This window comes from Lithobates pipiens, unplaced genomic scaffold, assembly GCF_037356315.1.
Source record: "Lithobates pipiens isolate NorthernLeopardFrog02 unplaced genomic scaffold, aLitPip1_a1.2 Scaffold_23, whole genome shotgun sequence".
Lineage (NCBI taxonomy): Eukaryota > Metazoa > Chordata > Amphibia > Anura > Ranidae > Lithobates > Lithobates pipiens.
In genome coordinates, this window is record NW_027507785.1 from 328,890,847 (window position 1) to 328,911,159 (window position 20,313).

General features: G+C 46.6%; 1 protein-coding gene across 13 annotated transcripts in view; it reads left to right on the plus strand.

Moving 5' to 3' along the window:
- The window catches only part of PTPRF (protein tyrosine phosphatase receptor type F), a 1,477,204-nt gene that overhangs the window by 1,226,091 nt on the left and 230,800 nt on the right, over positions 1-20,313 (plus strand). For all 13 annotated transcript variants that reach the window (XM_077450677.1, XM_077450676.1, XM_077450680.1 and 10 more), the window contains 2 exons: positions 12,221-12,366; positions 15,752-15,893. In XM_077450677.1, coding sequence (XP_077306803.1) covers positions 12,221-12,366; positions 15,752-15,893 — 288 coding nt within the window. The remainder of the gene's footprint in view (positions 1-12,220; positions 12,367-15,751; positions 15,894-20,313) is intronic.

The window sequence follows — 20,313 nt, forward strand, 5'->3', positions numbered from 1 at the left end:
AATGTTATAAAACAATCTTATGTAATTATCATTTTAATATGTATTCTGAATATGATTAATTTACTTACAGCGTATTCGTTTAGTCTTTCTTTCATTCAGGTCAATGTTTCATAAGTACCTAATTTTTGAAGACTAATCGCACAGTATATAGATTAAAAACTTTTTATTTTTATTTTCAAGGCAAGTTATTGCAACTAATTAAACAATATAATGTACGATTTATTTATTACATAAATAAAGACATTCTAGTCATTGGTGTAATACCCCTCAGGGCTTGCTCATAGGTACAGCAGTCCTTGCCCTCCCCTCCAAAAGTGTTCAGCGGTGGTTCGATTTTCAGAGGCGTTTCACAGGTGCTTTGGAGGTGATACTATACCTCCAATACTGCCTGTTCTAAAATGCTAATCTATTATGTTGCAACTGCATGCATTACATAGGGATGCAGCGCTTCCCCATTCACTTGACCGACTGTGCTCTGACTTTAGTCCGCTATGCAGTCAGAGCCAGTGCCGGGACAAGGCCATCCAGTGCCCAGGGCTTAGATGCCAAACTGTGCCCCCCCCCACCCTTGGGGTTAGGGTCAGGGCACCCCATCCCTGTGATAAACCATTGCGCCCAGGGCAGCTTCCTCTCCTGCCCACCCCTTGTCCTGGCCCCAGTCAGAGCTGAGTAATAGCCACACAGTAAGGGGTTCCTTCATATATGCGACAGCCCTTGCTGCCCCTTTGAAGAGCATTTGAGATGGATCCCTACTCATTGGCATTCGATAGGCACTGAGGAGGGGATCATTGCCTCCTCACCACCTGTTTTAAGCCTAAAAATGCAATCTGTCAGAAACCATGAAATCAGACCGAGACAGAAGTACAGTTAAAACACACTTGTTTAATAATAAAAGTAAATAGAACAAACATTTATAGCCAGAGTTCAGGAACTGGAACGGATAGTCAGACAAGTCAAATGTCAGGGAGCCGGAAATGAGCGTAGTAAAATAGCAAGCAGGATCTGGAGCCAGAAGGGATGTGAGCCAAGCAAGTCTTTAACAGGAAAGCAGGAGATAGTCTCTGCGATGTTGACCAAGGCGAAGGCAGAGATCCTCTGGGCTGGATGGCTTAAGTAGGCAGGTCTGACGAGCAGGATATCATCAACAGCTTAGTAACTGTGGAGAGCTGGGAGCTGGCAATTAGCCGACAGCTGAGCAGCCAGCACTGATAAGGAAGGGCTGAGCCCTGACACTACCATGCTGCAATCACATGCATTGCACGCAGTTGCAGGACAGTTGAATGCGGCAACATTCACATGAATGGATCATGTGATGGTAGCACCAGCTGAATGCAACATGCCACTTCATTTTTGCACGTGTCCATCCCTAAGTGCCGGTTTACATCCTGCGTGACTTCATTGCGGCTTGCTTGAGACTTCATTAACAGAAGTCAATGCAAGTTGCAATGAAGTCAGCCAAAAGTACTGCAATTTGAGTCGCACCGATTAGAGCGGTTCCAGTGCAATAAGCTTTGAACTTTCAAGTCGTGGCAGTGTGAACTTGGGACTAAGCGGCTGCTTAGCCCTTGTTTGAGCAACCACAGGGCGGTAAAACCACAACACTTAGCCCTTGTACACACGGTCTGAGATTCCGACAACCAAATCCGTCGGATTTTGTCCGAAACTGTTGCTTACACACGATCGGACAAAGTTGTCGGAAAATCCGACGTGATGACGTCATTTCGTTACGACGGGACTACGTTCAGGCTAGTAGCCAATAGCTTTGGTGTAGGAATTTGATCTGAGCATGCGTGGCACTTTGTCCGATCGGAATTCTCTACACATGATCGGAGTATGTCCGATCGGAGCATTTTGTTGGAAAATTTTACCAACAAGTTGGAAAACTTGGTCCGTCTGATATTCCGATGGAAACAGTCCGATGTAGACCAAACACAGTCAGAATATCCGACAAAACGCTCTGATTGGACACATTCTGTCAGAATCTCCGACCGTGTGTACAAGGGCTTAGTGTTATTGTTGGCTGTCTCTCCTTCTCTGAGCACTAATCTGCATGTTTACCCCCTAAACAATCCACCCCTCCCAGCACAAATCTTTGCCCCCAAATGCTCCCCCCCCCAAACAAAAAATGAAAAAAATGCAATGCATCTCTTCCTATCACAAAGCCTCTAGCCCTAAATTTTCCCCTCCTGATACACATCTTCTCCCCCCACTTCAAATCCCTCCCAGCACAAATTCCCCTCAAATCCCCCTTCCTAGCACAAATTATCCTCCCCTACACAAATCTCTCTAGATCACCATTCTTGGCACCCCCTCCCAATTTCTCCTCTTAGGACAATACTTACCCCTGGCCTCCCCCCAAATTCCCCTTTCCAACCAAAATCCCCCCAATCTCCTTGAGGATCCCCTCCCCTACTCCACATGATGCCACAGTGCCTAGGGCAGCCTCCCCTCCTGCCCCACCCCTTGTCCCAGCCCTGGCCGACATACAACAGACACCGACCCATACAATAAAATGCTATGGGCCACCAACACACCAGAACCTCCCGAAAATGTATGTGGCATGTAAAGTTTTAGGGACAGTTTGGTTTGTTGGCAGACCATCGATTTCAAACTTTTATGAACAAACCCCCTAAGGGCCCATTCACACGATCGGTTTTAGAATGCAGCTTTTGTGAATGGGCCCTTAGGGATCTGTTCATAAGGAAAGACTCCCTAAGGGGATGGATACAGCAAACAATAAACTCAGAGGGATTTTAACCCTTCCCTACTCTATCCATAACCAAAAAGAAAGGCAACAATTCTACATCTTCTCAAACTTGGCAAAATTATCACCCAGATGGTTCATTGTAGCCATAACTAAAGTTCTGCGGAAATAAAATTTCTTTAGCGTAGAAATGGCGAATCGGCACTTTTGACCCGATGCTGCGAAAGCTGCTTGCGCCATTTTCCCAGCAACTTTTGGAAACCCTTTCAAGGCTGGAATCTGTGGCCCATTCAAATGATCCTTTATTACATCACTGACAGCCGCCTAATGGAAACAGCCAATCAGCTAATGGGACAAAGCGTGTCTGAATCTCTCCGCCGCTCTCGTTATCTGTGCCATTAACCACCATTAGGATTAGCGCGCGTCCCCGGCACACCAGCCGTCCCGATAATAGCGCTGTTATTTGCAGATCCACCGAATAAAACGCTCATTAATGTAAATTGGTCATCGCTGCAGAAAATCTCTCCGTGGGTTAAATGTCGCATCTTTTCTTATTAGCTACAACTGAGATAAAGCGCAGCTCGCCGCGGCAAAGTGTTCCGCCGATATTTAATGCTGCTGGGGAGACGAGGGATGTGCGGAATTGAGGTGACCATATGGCGAAGGCTTTGTCCGCGGCATCTCGGAATAATGTAGGATATGAGGCTTCAACGGGGTTTTTTTTTTTATTATTACTCATCGGATGTTATTTTTGACTCTGGAACTTTTAATGAGACGTTCGCCATCAGAAATGGTTTTCAGGTAAATGAAACGATTATAATTCCAAATCCTCGCAGGAAAATACGTGATAGCGGCTCGTTTAAGTGGACCTGTCAAAGTCTCTTGAAGGGCCTTATCACACTGATGCTTAAGCAGTTTGGAAGAACAAAACCGCAAACTTCTTTTGTGTGTTTAATATGTGCGCTACATTGTGAATTCATTATGTCAAGTGAGTTTGAAACATTTTACATTAATTATTAATCTCACTTCCTGCCCCTTTGAATCCCATGTGATGGGGATACAGACAGCTATGAAAAATGAAAGTGTATCTAAACCGAACAACATAAATGTCATCACATATTGCAGCTTCTTATGCCCCGTACACACGATCGGAAATTCCGCCAGCAAAAACCTCCGATGTGAGGTTTTGGTCGGAAATTGCGACCGTGTGTAGGCTCCATCGGACCTTTACTGGCGGAATTCCTGCCAGCAAAAGATTGAGAGCGGGTTCTCTATTTTTCCGACAGAAAAAGTTCCGCTCGTCTGTAGCAATTCCGACATGCTAAATTCCTACGCATGCTCGTAAACAATTTGACGCATGCTCAGAAGCATTGAACTTAATTTTCCCGGCTCGTCGTAGTGTTGTACGTCACCGCGTTCTTGACGGTCAAAAGTTCATAGAACTTTTGTGTGCCCGTGTGTAGGCAAGCCAAGCTTGAGCAGAATTCCGTCGCAAAAACCATCCAAAATTTGTCTGACGAAAACTCAGATCGCGTGTACCTGGCATTAGGACCCCTTTCACACTGGGGCGTTTTTCAGGCGCTTTAGCGTTAAAAAAAGCACCTGTAAAACGCTTGAAAGAAGCCTCATCTGCAGTCCCAATGGGAAAGCCTGAGTGCTTTAAGAGCCCTTTCACAATGTCAGCGCCTGAAAAACAATCGTAAAGCGCCGCTTAAACTAGCAGCACTTTACCAGCGCTTTTCGAGCGTTATTGGGGCGCTTTTAACCCCTGCAAGTGGCCAAATAAAGGGTTAAAAGCGCCCACAAAACGCTGCTGCCAATAGCGCTTTTCAGGCGTTTTACAGGTGCTTCCCATTGATTTCAATGGGAAGGGGCGCTTTAGGAGCGTTGTATTCACCGCTCCAAAAGCGCTGCAAAGAAGCTGCTTGCAGGACTTTTTTTAACGCCCTGCCAGCGCAGCGCCTCAGTGTGAAAGCACTCTGGCTTTTACATTGGGATTGCAGTTGCGGCTTCCTTCAGGCGTTTTACAGGCGCCTTTTTTTAAAGCTAAAGCGCCTGAAAAACGCCCCAGTGTGAAAGGGATCTCAGTGTGAAAGCACTCAGGCTTTTACATTGGGATTGCAGTTGCAGCTTCTTTCAAGCGCTTTACAGGCGCTTTTTTTAACGCTAAAGTGCCTAAAAAAACGCCCCAGTGTGAAAGGGGTCTAGATGTGGCAGTTGCATTTCTTCTGTTTAATGCCGCATACATATGACCGGAATTTTCAACGGACTTGGTCCGGCGGACTGGAATCCGTCGGACAATTCGATCGTGTGTGGGCTCCAGCTGATTTTTCTTCCCAAAACTTTCTTCAAATCTGTCAGACGGACTCGAGTCCGGTCGAAAAATCCGGTCGTCTGTGTGCTAGTCCGACGGACTAAAACCGACGCTAGGGTGGCTACTAGCTATGAACTTCCTTATTCTACGTCGCCACGTTCGAATCCGTCAGACTTTTTGGAGTGATCGCGTTTGGCCAAGTCCATTCTTTTGAAAGTCCGGCGGACCTCAGCTGCAAAGTCCATCGGATTGTCTGCCGCAACAAGTCCGTCAAAATGTCCGGTCGTGTGGCATTAGGCTTTTTTCCCTTTATTTTAACTGTGTGATCCTGCCAGTAACACACTTTCTGTTCTGCGGTGACAACACTCACTGTACTGCACCCAGTGTTGTCACCCTTGGCTGCTTCCCTCGGTTTGGGCACCAAACTCCTCCCTCTCTCCTCATCACATAAAGGGGAGCTGTTCTCTAGTTCCCGAAGATAAATTGGGGGGGGGGGGGGGAATAATGATTGGATCGTCTACAGATTGTGAAAGTTTGCCCACTTACAAAGAAATGAAGGGTCTATAATTTTTTATCATAGGTGTATTTTATATGATAGAGACATATCAACCGATAATACAGAAACAACCACAGGATACAAATGTTATAAATGGAGTTGCAGTTCATTGAGTAAAATAAGTATTTGATCCCCAAGAAAAAAACATGACTTGGTACTTAGACAAGGAAGGCTTGCCGCTCCAGGTGAGATGAGGAAGCTTGATGGAACCAGTGGGTGCCCACCTCGGCTCGCCTCCGCAATTGATGTATAAAAAGAAGAATGGGCCACACACCACGATTTTATTGGGACATCCCATAGTGACACCACAAGAGCAGAGTGCCCGGTAGACGCGTTTCACGCTATTATAAGTGCTTAATCATGGGATGTCCCAATAAAGGACTTCGGATCACAATCGTGGTGTGCTAATATTAGCAGCAGCCTAACAATTACCGGCTCTAATACTCTCTCACCCCCCCCCCCAAATTCAGATGACACCCACATTGCCTGCCTGTTGTGAATGAGGTTTGATGAGCGGCTGTAGAGTTGTGTGTGTGCGTTGGAGCGGAGTGCCTGCACACCCCATTCACAGGCTCTTCTCTATCGGAGTCATCTCTCCATTAAGAGTTCCATTGGGGCTCCGCCAGCTCATCAGCGCCTAATGGAATAATGGAGGGCGTCCGTCTCTGACACGGGGAGGCAGGAAGTGGATCTCTTATACAGCAAAAACAATACTAATATTGGCGGTAATTTGTTTGATGGACTCGACTCATTCGTAGGTAAAGCACGAAATTAACAAAGTGAAAGTGGTCTGTAATGGAGTTAGTAACGATCTCAGGAAAGACGCCCGAGATAGCTCATCACTCAATGCGCCTGTCAGCGATTCAGCAGCTGCTTCTCCTCCGCAAGTTACCCCGGAGCTCCTTCATACCTTATCCTATACACCAATTGGGAAGAATCCGGGCACAGGAAAGCCCTTCGCACCCATTAAAGGAGAAGTCCAGCCCGAGCTTGTTTGGTTGTACTTCTGCTCTGGGTCACGGGAGTACAATTCGTCTTTCACTCCTGTGACCCATTTTCAGCCGTAGAGAGCGAACTGACGTTACGGATATCAGTTCAGTCACCACGTCATCCCGTCAATAAAGCCTTAATCCGCCAGGTCCCGGCACTGACACCCCGCTCAGCCTCTCAGCGAGGTGCTGAGAGCCTGAGCCTGCTGTTCTGCCCCCTCCACAGCTCAGCGCTCCAATGAGAGAGGAGGGGGAAGAGCAGAGAGCCGTGACTGACAGTCTACAGATCTCTGATCTCGGAGCTCTGAAAACCGAGCGATCAGCGATGTTTGATCGCTCTGTTCTCAGTGTAGAGGCGCTGGGGCAACAGATACAGCACCGGACCCATGCTGCATCTACCTAGGTAAGTATAAATGGGGGGGGGGGGGGAATCCTTTACTTCTCTTTTAAAGATTTAGTGCTGTCCCTGCACTACTTCTGCATGAGCTGCGCTGTTGCTATGATGCAATGGGGGGTTGATTTACTAAACCTGGAGAGGGCAAAATCTGGTGCAGCTCTGCGTAGAAACCGATCAGCTTCCAGGTTTTTTTGTCAATGCTTAATGAATAAAGCTGATGTTAGAAGCAACCCCAATGAGCACATATTAAAATCAATAAGGCCCCTTTTTTACGCTGGGGCGTCGGCGGTAAAGCATCTCTTTACCATGGTTTTTCCGCCGATAGTGGGCGGTTTTTCACCCCTGCTAGTGGCAGAAAAAGGGTTAAAATGGCCCGCAAAGCTCTGCTGCAGCAGCACTTTGTCGGCAGTTCTGCAACGGTGCCCATTAATTTCAATGGGCAGGAGCGGTGTATACCCCACTCTTTCACCGCTTCAAAGATTCTGCTTGCAGGACTTTTTTTGGTATCCTGCCAGCGCACTGCTCCATACTGGAGAGACAGGAGAGGTGCTTTACAGGCGCTATGCGGGCACTATTTTTTAGCGATGTAACACCCATAAAGCTCTTCAGTGTGAAAGGGGTCTAAGACGAGGTTCACACCTATGCATGTTGGGAATGTGTGCGTTCTCCTGACGCGCACAGAAATACACTGTCCTTTAGCAGACACGCGGTGGCACCGTTATTTAATGGCACCTCCGTGCTTCCGCTAATGGGTGTGCCCAACCACATGGTGCCGCAGCACTATGTGGTTTGCAAGGGTTACATGTTCACATGTAGGCAAGCCCATTGAAATGAATTGTGTTGCCCTACACGCGACTTGAGGCCACGCTCGCGCTCACAGTTGCACCAGCAGGTATCCATCTAGCCGAAATATCTCCTTTCCCTGCCTTGGGGGAACAGCAGGTCAGCAGCTCTCCAGTAACTGGCATCCTTACATAAGAATATTTACTAAACTGGTGCAAAGTAACCAGTCAGCTTCTAACTTCAGCTTGTTCAGTTAGGCGCCATTCACACTTGTGCATGACAAGTCACACCTCATGTTTTTCAATGACAACCATTCAAATATGTGCGATTTTAAAGTTGCACCACCTATAAAAAAAAGGTTCCTTGCACTACTTTGGTCAGTCTGCAATATAAACCCTCAATATAGTCGCATGAAAGTTGCACTTGAATGTAATCCATGGGCCAGTTGTGCAACAGTTGTCCATTTATCATTGGTTGAAGCCAAAGTCACATCGAAGTTGCACCCATCCAAATGGGTCAGTTGCATCAAAGTTGCACTCCAAAGTCGTGCAACTTTAGAGTCGTACAAAAGTGACTATCCACTTGCTATAACTGGGTGATATCTGTCTGCTCGTTGTGCTCCTGCCTTGTCACATTGACCCCAAGTGGGGACTACAGGCGGCTGTGACAATGGTCCACTGTTGTCACTTATAGGAAGCAGGTCCCGTACAGCCAGTGCTTGGGTTCACATGGACAGAAAGGTGCTGAACGAGGCTGCAGGAGATCACCAAAATAATACTAAAAAGAAAATAGATTTTAATGAAGAAAAAAAAACAAAAACATGGCAATCCGTGATACACAGAGCATGCTCAAAGTCATCTACTTTGGGTTTTCATCCACTAAAGCCTAATCCACTTATATTGTGGGCATCCTGGTTCCTCCCTCCCTGTTTTCATTACATATCTTATTTTAGTCCCCAGTGATGTTATTACTGGGTCTCTGTGCTTCTCTATTGAGTGCAGCCAGATTGTGGCTGGTGGGAGGGGCCGGCTTCCTGAGAACATCACAGTCCCCTTCCCTTAGTACCCCTTTCAAGGGCCATCAGCTCTGATGCAAGCGTTTGGCTAGTCCCTGGGAGGAGTTACGCGGCCCGGCTCTGCCCCCTTTCTGTTCTCATTGGCTGACTGACTTTGCCAGCAGCGGGAGCAAATGGCGCCTCAGCCAATGAGGAGAGGAGTACAAGGCACCCGAGACATTTCTACAACATCATTGGATCTGAGGGACCTCAGGTAAGTGTTGAGGGTGATGAGGGGGGGCTGCAGAACACAGAAGGTTTTTTATCTTAATGCATAGAATAGAATGCACCTTCTGCCTTTACAGCCACTTTAACAAATGGCGCTGTGAGCAGGAAGAGGAGAGGAGCCGGTACAACTGTGCAAGACTGAAGGGGAAGGGTTTGGATAAGGCTACTGGTTAGAGCGGAGTTCTCCCTTAGTGTGTCACCCAGGAGATAATCCGGACTGAGCAGATTTGTACAAATGATCAGACAGTCGTGTGATCTCTACCTCTTCCCGATCAATACCGTTATCGCGGCCTGTCAGGTTTCCGGTGACGCGGCGTCGATGGCTGTCAGGTGGTCGGCGTACCTGGCACGTCTGCTCATCAGATGCGAAAGGCGTGCGACACGCAGAGACAACGCTGCGAGAGCGAAGAATTAATCCGGGTAGTGATACCGCTTTGCCGCTGAGCTCTGCCTAATCCTCCGCTCTCTTCACGCTGACACCGCTGCGTTATCGTGACCCGCCGCATCACTTTCCCGTCACTCTACAGAGAGAAATCCCTTCTTCATCCCCGGCCGCCTGTCATCGGCCGTGATCTGTGAGTGATTCCTGTCCATGTCTGGAGGATTGATGGTCCCCTCTCACCCGCCATCTATCACTCAGACTACCCGCCGGTACACGAGCGACATTCCCTCTCCGCGTTGTCTGCAATGTAAAAGTTTATCTGAAATCTGCTCCATCGTCTTGTGCACAGTGAAGAGGTTCCCCTTCCTTCTCTGCGCTTATTATTATTATAGCGCCAACAGTTTACGCAGCGCTTTAAAATGTATGGGGGGAAGAACAACACAATTACAGTAGAGTTCAATACAAAAGGTACAGGAGGGCCCGGCTCGTAGAGCTTACATTCTAAAGGGAGGGGGTGGTGGTACAAAAGGTAATTGCTACAGAGAATGATTTGATGTGGGGTGGCGTATGTAAACACATCGTACCTACCTCTGTATAGTGTACCTTCCAGAAAATAATGTAAGCTTGAACTAACACCGGACACCCTCCATACTCCTCCGGGATGCTGAGCTGTCGTTGCCTGTGCAGCGCTCGGGATTTGAAATCCCCACTCATATACTTTCTGCTGGGGTTCCAGGATGGGTCAGAGCCATTCTGATTGGTCAGCACTGGCACAGAAGCAAAAAAAAGAGGGAGAAGATATGGGATTTACTTGTGTACCTACCTCCACTTCACTCCGATCAGAAGGGAATGTGTCCTCCTCCACCTAGGCAGATCGATTCCCGGGGGCAGTCAGGTGTAAATGGAGTCTGATTACTCCCATCCGCTCATGGGGTAGAGCAGAGCTCAAAATTTCAAGTCCTGAGCTACTAGCAAGGCCTCAAGGGTTACTCGCCACCAGTTCCCCCACCCAACCCCTACCCTATTCACCAATGCAGCCTGCCGGTGTCCACCAATGCAGCCTGCCGGTGTCCACCAATGCAGCCTGCCGGTGTCCACCAATGCAGCCTCGCCCGTGTCCACCAATGCAGCCTCGCCCGTGTCCACCAATGCAGCCTCGCCCGTGTCCACCAATGCAGCCTCGCCCGTGTCCACCAATGCAGCCTCGCCCGTGTCCACCAATGCAGCCTCGCCCCTGTCCACCAATGCAGCCTCGCCCTTGTCCACCAATGCAGCCTCGCCCTTGTCCACCAATGCAGCCTTGCCCTTGTCCACCAATGCAGCCTTGCCCTTGTCCATCAATGCAGCCTTGCCCGTGTCCACCAATGCAGCCTGCCCCCGCCAATGCAGTCTGTGCCCCCCAGCCTACTTGTGCAGGGGAAGAGAGAGGAGAGCCGTAAATTAAGGATTAATCAGGGGTTAAAACAGAGAAACATTCAATAAAGAAACAACATTTTTTTTTTTTTTTTTGCTTGTCAGGTTGCTTTAAATGACTTTAGCTGCAGATGAAAGTTCATCCCTTTGATCTGTAGATGAAGAAGCAGAAAGATACAAAAATAAACAATGTTTCTTTTTATCTTTTCTGTTTCAACAGCTAAGCAATGTTGTTGATAAACATTGCCGGCCTGCTTTTTTTTTTTTTTTGACCGCTCCAATTGCAAATTGTTTACACTTCAGCTGTCAACAGCTGCCCATTGACGCTGAATGAGTCATCGGTTGTTAAAGGGGAGTTCTACCCGCTTGTGTTTATTAAATGTCAGCAGCTACACTTTTTGTAGCTGCTGACTTTGAATAAACGGACACTCATCTGCCCCATGGTCCAGCGATGCGGCCGTCCAAAGCCTGGCTCCTCTCCCCCTCCCCCCTGCGGTGCCGGCAATGCAAGTGTGGGCACCCGGCTGTGACAGCGTGCGGCTTCACAGACGGCAGCACAATGCGCATGCGTGATCCGCGCTGAGCTCTCTTAGTGATCAGGCAATCTTCTGAGACCTGTGATGTGTCCCAGAAGATTGCAGAGAGGGAGGGGGAGATGAGGAGTCACCTAGAGGTTGAGGAGGAGCCTCCTAGGCGGCGAGGCAACGAGAACAGGAAGTGGGGAGCTGGGTTCCTGACAAAACTAGGTACCCGCTCCCCACCAAAAAAAATGACACGCCAGATGTGGCATGTAAAGGGGCAAGGAGTGCTTGAAGCGTAAGTTCCACTTTTGGATGGAACTTCGCTTTAAAGACGCAGCACTCCCGCTCCTTAACAACCGATAACTGGCGGCTTTTTTTTACATTTCAGCTGTCAGTGGGGGAATCCCGCTATCTTCCACATGTTAATTGTTACTTCTGCTTTACCAAATAATAATTGTGCCACCTTCCTTGGTCTCTGTGTACCATTACTAAATCTCAGCTACCAATCAACTGGCCCCGCCTACAACCTGACCCCAAAGCTAACCCCGGCAACAGAGTACTTATCTTTTACTTCACCAAAAACTAGGAGCGAGTGCCGATATCTGCAGGTTTGGAGTTGTGCAGGCCGTGGAACTACTAGCACCAGCAAAGCCTCTGGTGCGCCCAACGCCTGTAACATAAATACATAGCTCAGCGTTCTTCCATACAGCGAGCAGCCGAGATCTCCCACAATGCATTTGTGGCAGAACAACCAGTTTTATTGCAGCACAGATGTCCTGACGCGGCGTTCCAGGCCCCTCTTGTCCAGCGTCCGAGTAATAAATGTCATAAACATCCGCGCTGTGCCATCTCTAATCACATTTATCTTCTCTTCCACAGGTGAGCCCATCTTTATCCGCAAGCCGGATGACCAGATAGGAATGTCGGGTGGCGTCGCCTCTTTCGTGTGCCAGGCCACGGGGGACCCCAAACCGCGCATCACCTGGATGAAGAAAGGGAAGAAAGTCAGCTCGCAGCGCTTCGAGGTATTTGATGATTTCTTTTTCCAAGTGCCGGCGGCTGGCTGTGCCAAACATGCCTGGTACTGTGCTGATAGGTGGGCAGTGATGGGCTCTGTTACATTGACACAGAAGGGAGATTTACAAAAACTGTAGAGTGCAAAATTTGGTGCGGCTGTACATAGAAACCAATCAGCTTCCAGGTTTTTTTTTTTTTGTCAAAGCTTAGTGGTTGTACAGGCAGAAGGTGCATTCTATGCATTAAAATAAAAAAACATCAGTGTGCAGCAGCTCTCCTAATACTCACCTGAGCCCCGTCTCTATCCAGCGACGTTGCACTAGTGCCTCGACCATCCGGGACTCTCCCTCCATTGGCTCCCGCTGCTGTCAATCAAAGTCAGTCGGCCAATCAGGAGAGAGAGGGGGCGGGGCCGAACCACTGCTCTGTGTCTGAATGGACACACGGAGCTGCTCCTCAGCTCGGGTGCCCCCACAGCAAGCTGCTTGCTGTGGGGGAGCACTCGCCAGATGTGCCCAAAGTGGGAGCCGAGAAGAGAAGGATCTGGGTTTCTCGGCGCAAAATAATTTCACAAAGCAGGTTAGTATAACAAGTTTGTTAGTTTTAAAGAAAAAAATAAAAAAAGAGATTTTACAATCACTTTAATTGAACAAGATGAACTTAGACGCTGATTGGCTCCCATGCACAGCTGCACCACATTTTGCACTCATCAGTTTTCGTAAATCAACCCAGAATGTCCTTCCAGTAGGCAGACATTGATGACTCTGGTGTTCTCTATATGGCTCCTCACCCACCCGTCCTTCTGGCTATCATCCTCTAGAGCGAGTGAGGACAGGCCACATGCGTTCTCTCCATACCTCTGATAAGCAAATTGGATCTTTTCAAATTTATGGAGAAACGTGCGTGGCTTCTAAGAGCTTTGCTGAGATTAAAGCAACTGAATTTAAATGATTGTATCAGTCCGTATTACAGAAGGAAAGCGAGAATCCATCACTGAGCAGGAACATTACACTGGTAGTCGCCCCTCACTGTCCTTATCTAATAGCCCATTGTCTGCATGGGCTGAGCTCATGTCTGTGTGTCCGCACAGAATCCAGCACTTTATCCCCTCAACAGGAAGGCTTTATTGTGTAGGGAAAGGTTAGAACCCCAGACAGGTTTTTTTTCTTCCCCCCTCAATTCCTGAATTATTGTCTAGTGACTATAAAGGCTATATATGTATGTGTGTGTATGTATATGTATATGTGTGTATATATATATATATATATATATATATATATATATATATATATATATATAGATATATATAGATATATATATATATATATACATATAAAATATATATATATATATATATATATATATATATATATATATCCATATAGATATATATATCTATATCTCTATATAGAGATAGATTCTATATCTATATATAGATATCTATATCTATATATAGATATATATAGTGCTATTTTGTGGCACTGTTGTGAAACATTAATTGTGATGTCACACTACAGTTGCAATGGCAATAGTTTTGAGCTCCCCCCCCCCCCCCCCAAAAAAACGTTTTTTGGGGGTTTTTTTTTTCACATGCTAGTCGTATATCGAACCTGAAGAGTTTACTAAAGTTCTGAAAATTTTTCGTACGACAGAATAAAAAATTGGAAGACAACTGAACTGATTAAACAAAAATAGTATCGTAAGAGAGAAATTTTCGTGCATGTCTGATAAAATAATATTGGAGGAACCGTTTTTGAACCGTGATTGGCTCTCAAAAGCTCTGTACTGATGATCTGATTATCGCACGATCGCGCAGAAAGCGATATTTTTCCTCCGATTTTCGGATCGTGTGTACGGGCCATTAGGCCAGTGGAAAGTAGATCAGATACAATGTAACGTTCCATAAGCTCCTATGTGCATGTTACATTGTATCAGATTTGTTTTTCACTGGCCTGAAAAAAAACAAAACCCTTTCACATGGGCGGACTGATCGGGTCCACCTGTCAGTTTTTCAGGTGGACCCAATCAGACCACCCATTGCCACCTCATGGAGCGGTGGATGTCAACAGACGTGTGTCCATTGACACCAATCTGATCCTATCTGCTAAAAACAGACGGTGCCCCATCCGTCTGGCGGATCTGATCTGATGACAGTCAGATGGAAATGAACAGGTGGTCCATCGGATCGCCCATAGAGGACAGCGGAGCGGACACAGACCTGTCATCCAGGCGGGGATCAGCGGAGAGACGCCCTTCTGAGCAGGCGGATCTGCTGGTGGACTCTGCCAGTGTAAAAGGAGCGTAAAGCGGGGTTCCACCCTAAAGTAGAACTTCCGCTCATTGGAACTCATTGGAACCCTGTGGGAGTCTATGCCTCTTCCTGTCCGGCCGCGCTGTCTGCTGGGACACACACGGGTCCCAGAGACAGCGCGGACAATTCCTATTGCGCTGCGCGACTCGCGCATGCGCAGTAGGGAACCGGGAAGTGAAGCCGCAGCGCTTCACTTCCTGATTCCCTCACCTAGAATGGCGGTGGCAGCAGCCGAGAGCCGATTGTTCGGCCTCGGCTGCCGACATCGCTGGACCCCGGGACAGGTGAGTGTCCATTTATTAAAAGTCAGCAGCTGTAGTATTTATAGCTGCTGGCTTTTAATTTTTTTTTTTTTTTTTTTTCAGTGAAATCCCTCTTTAAGAGAGAAAAACATGAAACTGTTGCCTATGGATTTTAACCCCTTTTATGACCACACAACACATGTTGTGTGGTCCTGCCCCAGGGCTCTCCTCATTGGCTGAGACAGCAGCGTAACACCATTGGCTCCTGCTGCTGTCAATCAAAGTCAGTCGGCCACTGCGAAGAGAAAAGGGGTGGGTCCGGGCCGTGGCTCCGTGTCTGAATGGACACAGAGCTGTGATTCAGCTCGGGTGACCCCCATAGCAAGCTGCTTGCTTTGGGGGCACTCAACAGGAGGGAGGGGCCAGGAGCACCAAAGAGGAGGATCCAGACTGCTCAGTGCAAAACCTCTGCACAGGGCAGGTAAGTATAACATGTCTGTTATTTTTAACTAAAAAAATCTTAGACTTTACAATCACTTTATTAACATTCAACTACAGTATGACTTGTGTTGCAATTGTATACACTATATTATTTTATTTGCTATTTTTTTTTTCCACAAAAGTGGAGTTACCCTTTAAGCTTTGACAATAAAATCTGGAAGCCGATTAGTTTCTATGGAGAGCTGCACCCTTCAGTTTTAGTAAATCGACCTCAAAATGTGATTCCTCTTGGCCAGCCACCACACAAAACTGAAATAGCAGTTATCATTGTATATGCTCAGTAATGGTAACATCGGCCTGTCCTGCCCAGTACACTCACACAGTCATTTCTTCCCCCAGGTCATTGAATTTGATGACGGCTCGGGGTCCGTGCTTCGGATACAACCTCTGCGGGCTAACAGGGACGAGGCCATCTACGAGTGCACGGCCACCAACAGCGTGGGCGAAATCAACAGCAATGCCAAACTGACCGTGCTGGAAGGTAAGAGAACACCATTCAGTTATACAAGGCGCCAGTATTCGTTTTAAATGAAGCAGATCACCAGTGGTGGGGGAACTACAAGTCCCAGCATGCTTTGTCAGCCTCTGTAATAGCCAGAGGGCTGTAGGTATCCTTATCAGGATTTGCTCAATGTGCAGCCTCTAAAGCTGAACTCCAGGTATTCAGACTTTTCTTTTTAAATGTGATGGCTTACTATGAGTTAGGTTCAACAAGGTGGCATCCATTATCTCTTTTATTTATAACTGAAAGTTTTACGGAGTGCCAGGATTACAACTACACTTTCAGCGTTCTGATAGGATGCTGCTTTCTCGTACAGCAGCAGCTTTGCCCAATCCTCTTCTCAGCTGTCCATTCACAGAAGGCTTTGTATTTTTTGAACGATTGCAGATAGCCAGGAGTACAGCTATTGCTATACTTCCAGCACTCTGATAGGATGCTGCTTTCTCATACAGCAGTAGCTTTGCCCAACCCTCTTCTCAGCCATCCATTCACAGAAGGCTTTGTATTTTTTGAATGGGTGCAGATAACCAGGTGTAAAAGCTATGGCTATACTTCCTGCGCTCTGATATGATGCTGCTTTCTCATACAGCAGCAGCTCTGCCCAACCTTTTCCCTCAGCTGTCCATTCACAGAAGGCTTTGTATTTTGTGAACAGGTGCAGATAATACAAAGCACTCTGTGATTGGGCAGGAGGGAGTGAGGGGCAGGCAGAGCGGCTGCACACAACTCTGCAGCTCCTATAGCCGAGACCAGAAGGTCCAGGGTAAGAAGTATAGGGATATCTGTACAGGGATATCTTGTCGCATGACAAGGTGCACCCCAATTTTTGCAATGGGTACCGTTCATATCTGTGGCACTACTTTGGTCCGACTTTCAATGTAGACATACAGACGCATGGTCAAAGCCAAAAATTGCATGTATTCAAAGTCGCATCAAAATCGCTTCAGACGCATCAAGTCACAATGGAAATTGCACGATTTTGAAGTTGCACAGGTAAAAATAGAGCCTAAGTGAAAGAGAGAAGTCCAGGAGATGGCATATACCTTGTTGGACTTAACCCTTAGTAATCCAGGTGGCTGATAAGGGGGTGGCGGTTGGGGTTGAAGGCCTATGTCTGTCGAGCACCGATGCAAACTTTCCATGTAATATTTTTTTCATTTGATGGATCATTTTTCATCTTCGAGCTTCCACGCGGACAATCTGAAATCCCATTTGTCACAAGCCATAAAGTGGAAGGATTCCCACACAGGGGACAGTATCAATAAAGTTGTCCACTTCTCCTTCCAAATAGGAAGCAGGCTGATTTCTCTCAGGGGCTCTTCCATGTGGTGCACCATAAAGCGCGGTTTGATTGCGGTGTGCCGGATGTCATGTAGCAAATTGGATCTCCCATGTAATTTCTCCATAATAATCCACAGGTTGTGTCCTACAGAACTGGAGGTGTCCTTGGGCTCCCTGGGCTCTGCCAACTATGACAAATCACTTCCATCGAAGACCACTAGAGGGATCGGATGAGCTGAAATCCCTCTCTAGCCCAGTTTAGCTTGTAACCCATTCTCCATTAGCTGTACCCCCCCCCCCCCCCCCCCATCTCAGCCCTTGTGATATTGCATTCTGTGTGAGACGGTGAAAAAAATCTGTTTATTATTATTATTATTATTATTATTATACAGGGTTTATATAGCAAAAACAGTTTATGCAGCGCTTTACAACATGATTGAAGACAGTACAATTTCAATGCAGTTTAATTGTACTGGAACAATTCCCCCCCCCCCCCAAAAAAAATTTGCCTAACATGATGCCACAGTGCCTGGGGGAGCCGCCCCTCCTGCCCACCCCATTGTCCCACTTTGGCTATATTTCTCCTTTAAGCTGCAAAGGCAACCAGGTGGGGATGTACACATCTTGTGCAAGTAACCAAAATTGTGCCCCCCCCCCCCCCCCCGGTCATATTCTACGGGCATTTCTGCCATCGAATGTGACCCATTCAGGTATATAGGGTCATGCCCCAAACACCTCGCAGACACATGCATTGTAATGTGGACTTTATGGGGTCAAAACAGGGGGTGAGGAGGTGACATAGTGATTCTCAAACCCCCTCAGAAGAGCGATCCACTCTGGATCACAAGTGTGAACGATTTTCTGTATATTCTCCTCAAAGGATACATTCATAAGGAAATTGGGACTTTAGATGAAGCAGTTGAAATGCAGAGGTGGGAGTAAAAATTGTTTATTCATAACAAACTTAATAGAAAAATGATTTCACATAGTGTGTGTATATATATATTTAGCACAAGGCATGATGGATTAAACAATATATATATATATATATATATATATATATACAAATGGGCACATGATCATAATAAGTACATGGTAATAGCAGTAATCATATATAAAGCAGCAATATAGCCTGCAAGTGCCAAGGGTGGCATGCCCGGTAACTGTATCCATAATCACATGGAATGTACAGGTATAATTGTACTAAAATAGTGTTGATGACATCATCAAGGTGTGATTGGTATAGCTGTAGCATCTAACGTAGCTCGACACGTTTCGTGGATTTTTCTCCACTCGTCAGGAGCAGATGCATCAGGTTCCAACCCCGGCAGTAAGTACGACATGTGGTAAATGGCACAGAGTGAGCTGGAGGCACGAATCCCCTACCGCGGGAGCTGAGGTGGCATGTTATATCTTTGCAGCATTTTGTGATGTTAGAAAATGCCTGGGTGTTAGGATAGTCTCCGTATAACATCAATGGTGGCATAAAGCTCATCAGATAGAGGTAGCCAATTGCTGCATACCATGCAACGCCAGTGGAAAAGCAACTAGTGTGCAGGAACCCCAGGGGGAGACTATTCTCCTCAAAGATGAAAGGGGGCGGGGTATGGCTAGTGCGTGGACTGCGCTGAACATTCGTTTTGGGTCCTCATTGTTGCAACATTGAGCGGAGGAGCCTCTGCTGTGAATTTTATTGTTCTTGGCTCTCTTGCAAAGCAATGCTTGTCGGCCGCAAGAGCCCATCCAGGGACTCGGTTTGGGGCGTCACCTTTGTGAATCACAACTTTTAATTAGTGATCCCTATAATTATCATTCCGCTGACTCCCCGTATGTATAAACATAATCATAGAGCCGCACATCCATTCAGGGATCTGTTAGATAAATACACCCGGCTGATTATACCCAATGAAAGGAATACAAAGTTACCACCATGAGTCACTTGTTACATTCTGTTTTCAAAGTTTACTAGTTTATAAAAAAATACATTGTATAACTCCCTTCATAACATGATGCATAGTGTAACTTCCTTCATAACATTAGTGTAACTTCCTTCATGAAATACATAGTATAACATCCTTCATAACAAGATATACAGGTGCCTCTCATAAAATTAGAACAGCATAACACCTCAGCAGTGCCCCAGGCTGATCTCCTCCGTGCCACGCCGCATTGATGCCGTAATTCATGCGAACGGAGCCCCGACCAAGTATTGTGTGCATTCTATACTGTACATGGATAGGCTTCTCACTAAGACATTTCTTCTTCTTTTTTTTTTTTTTTTGTCATTGGTCTTATGTAATATTCAAAATTTCTGAGATATTGATTTTTGGGTTGTCACATCAAAGTCCCTCCTGTGACGTCCCTCCTCAGAGATGTAAAATTTCCAGAAACGTTGAAGTTCGGAAAAAAAACCCTGTTTTTTTTCTCCTTTTTTTGAGGGGAAACAAAAAACAGAAACATTTTTTAAAAAATGCGACATTAGCACTTTTGTGTCTTTTTAAGATTGAAAGTTATTCTGTTACAAGAACATTGAGAAAAACGATGTGCATTGTCATCATTGTTGTCCTCTTCACTTCGATCCATGAAGGATTAGTTTAATATCTACAGGACACTTGTTACATACAAGAATGTGTTTTGTCATCCTGGTAGCATTTGGAAATGCATATTTCATCTGACAATATTTGCAAATCACATTTTTTTCTTTTCTTGTAACTTGTAATGTGAAAATGCCTCCATTTGCTAGACGTTGGTCTCATATGGAAGAGCCCTGGGGCCATCAAAAAATAATAATTCAGAATTCTGAGTTTGAATCTCAGAATTCTGACTTTGAATCTCAGAATTCTGACTTTGGGGGGGCGTGGCCAAGATGTCGGCGTGAGCAGACGTGCTTCCCTGAGCTCTGCTAGAGACTGATCCTTCTGCATCCTTTTACCCGTGCTATTGCCTGTTGGCAGGTTGTCTGGCTCACCCTATGCCGTCCCGTTCATCTGCGGGACACAAGGGCGGTAGGAGGAATCGGTTTCCCCCAGGGGCTTTGCCGTTAGACGCTCTGGACTCCAGTGGAGCGGGAGGACCACGTGCCCATTCCAACATGGCGACGCAGACCGCGCCGGCGGAG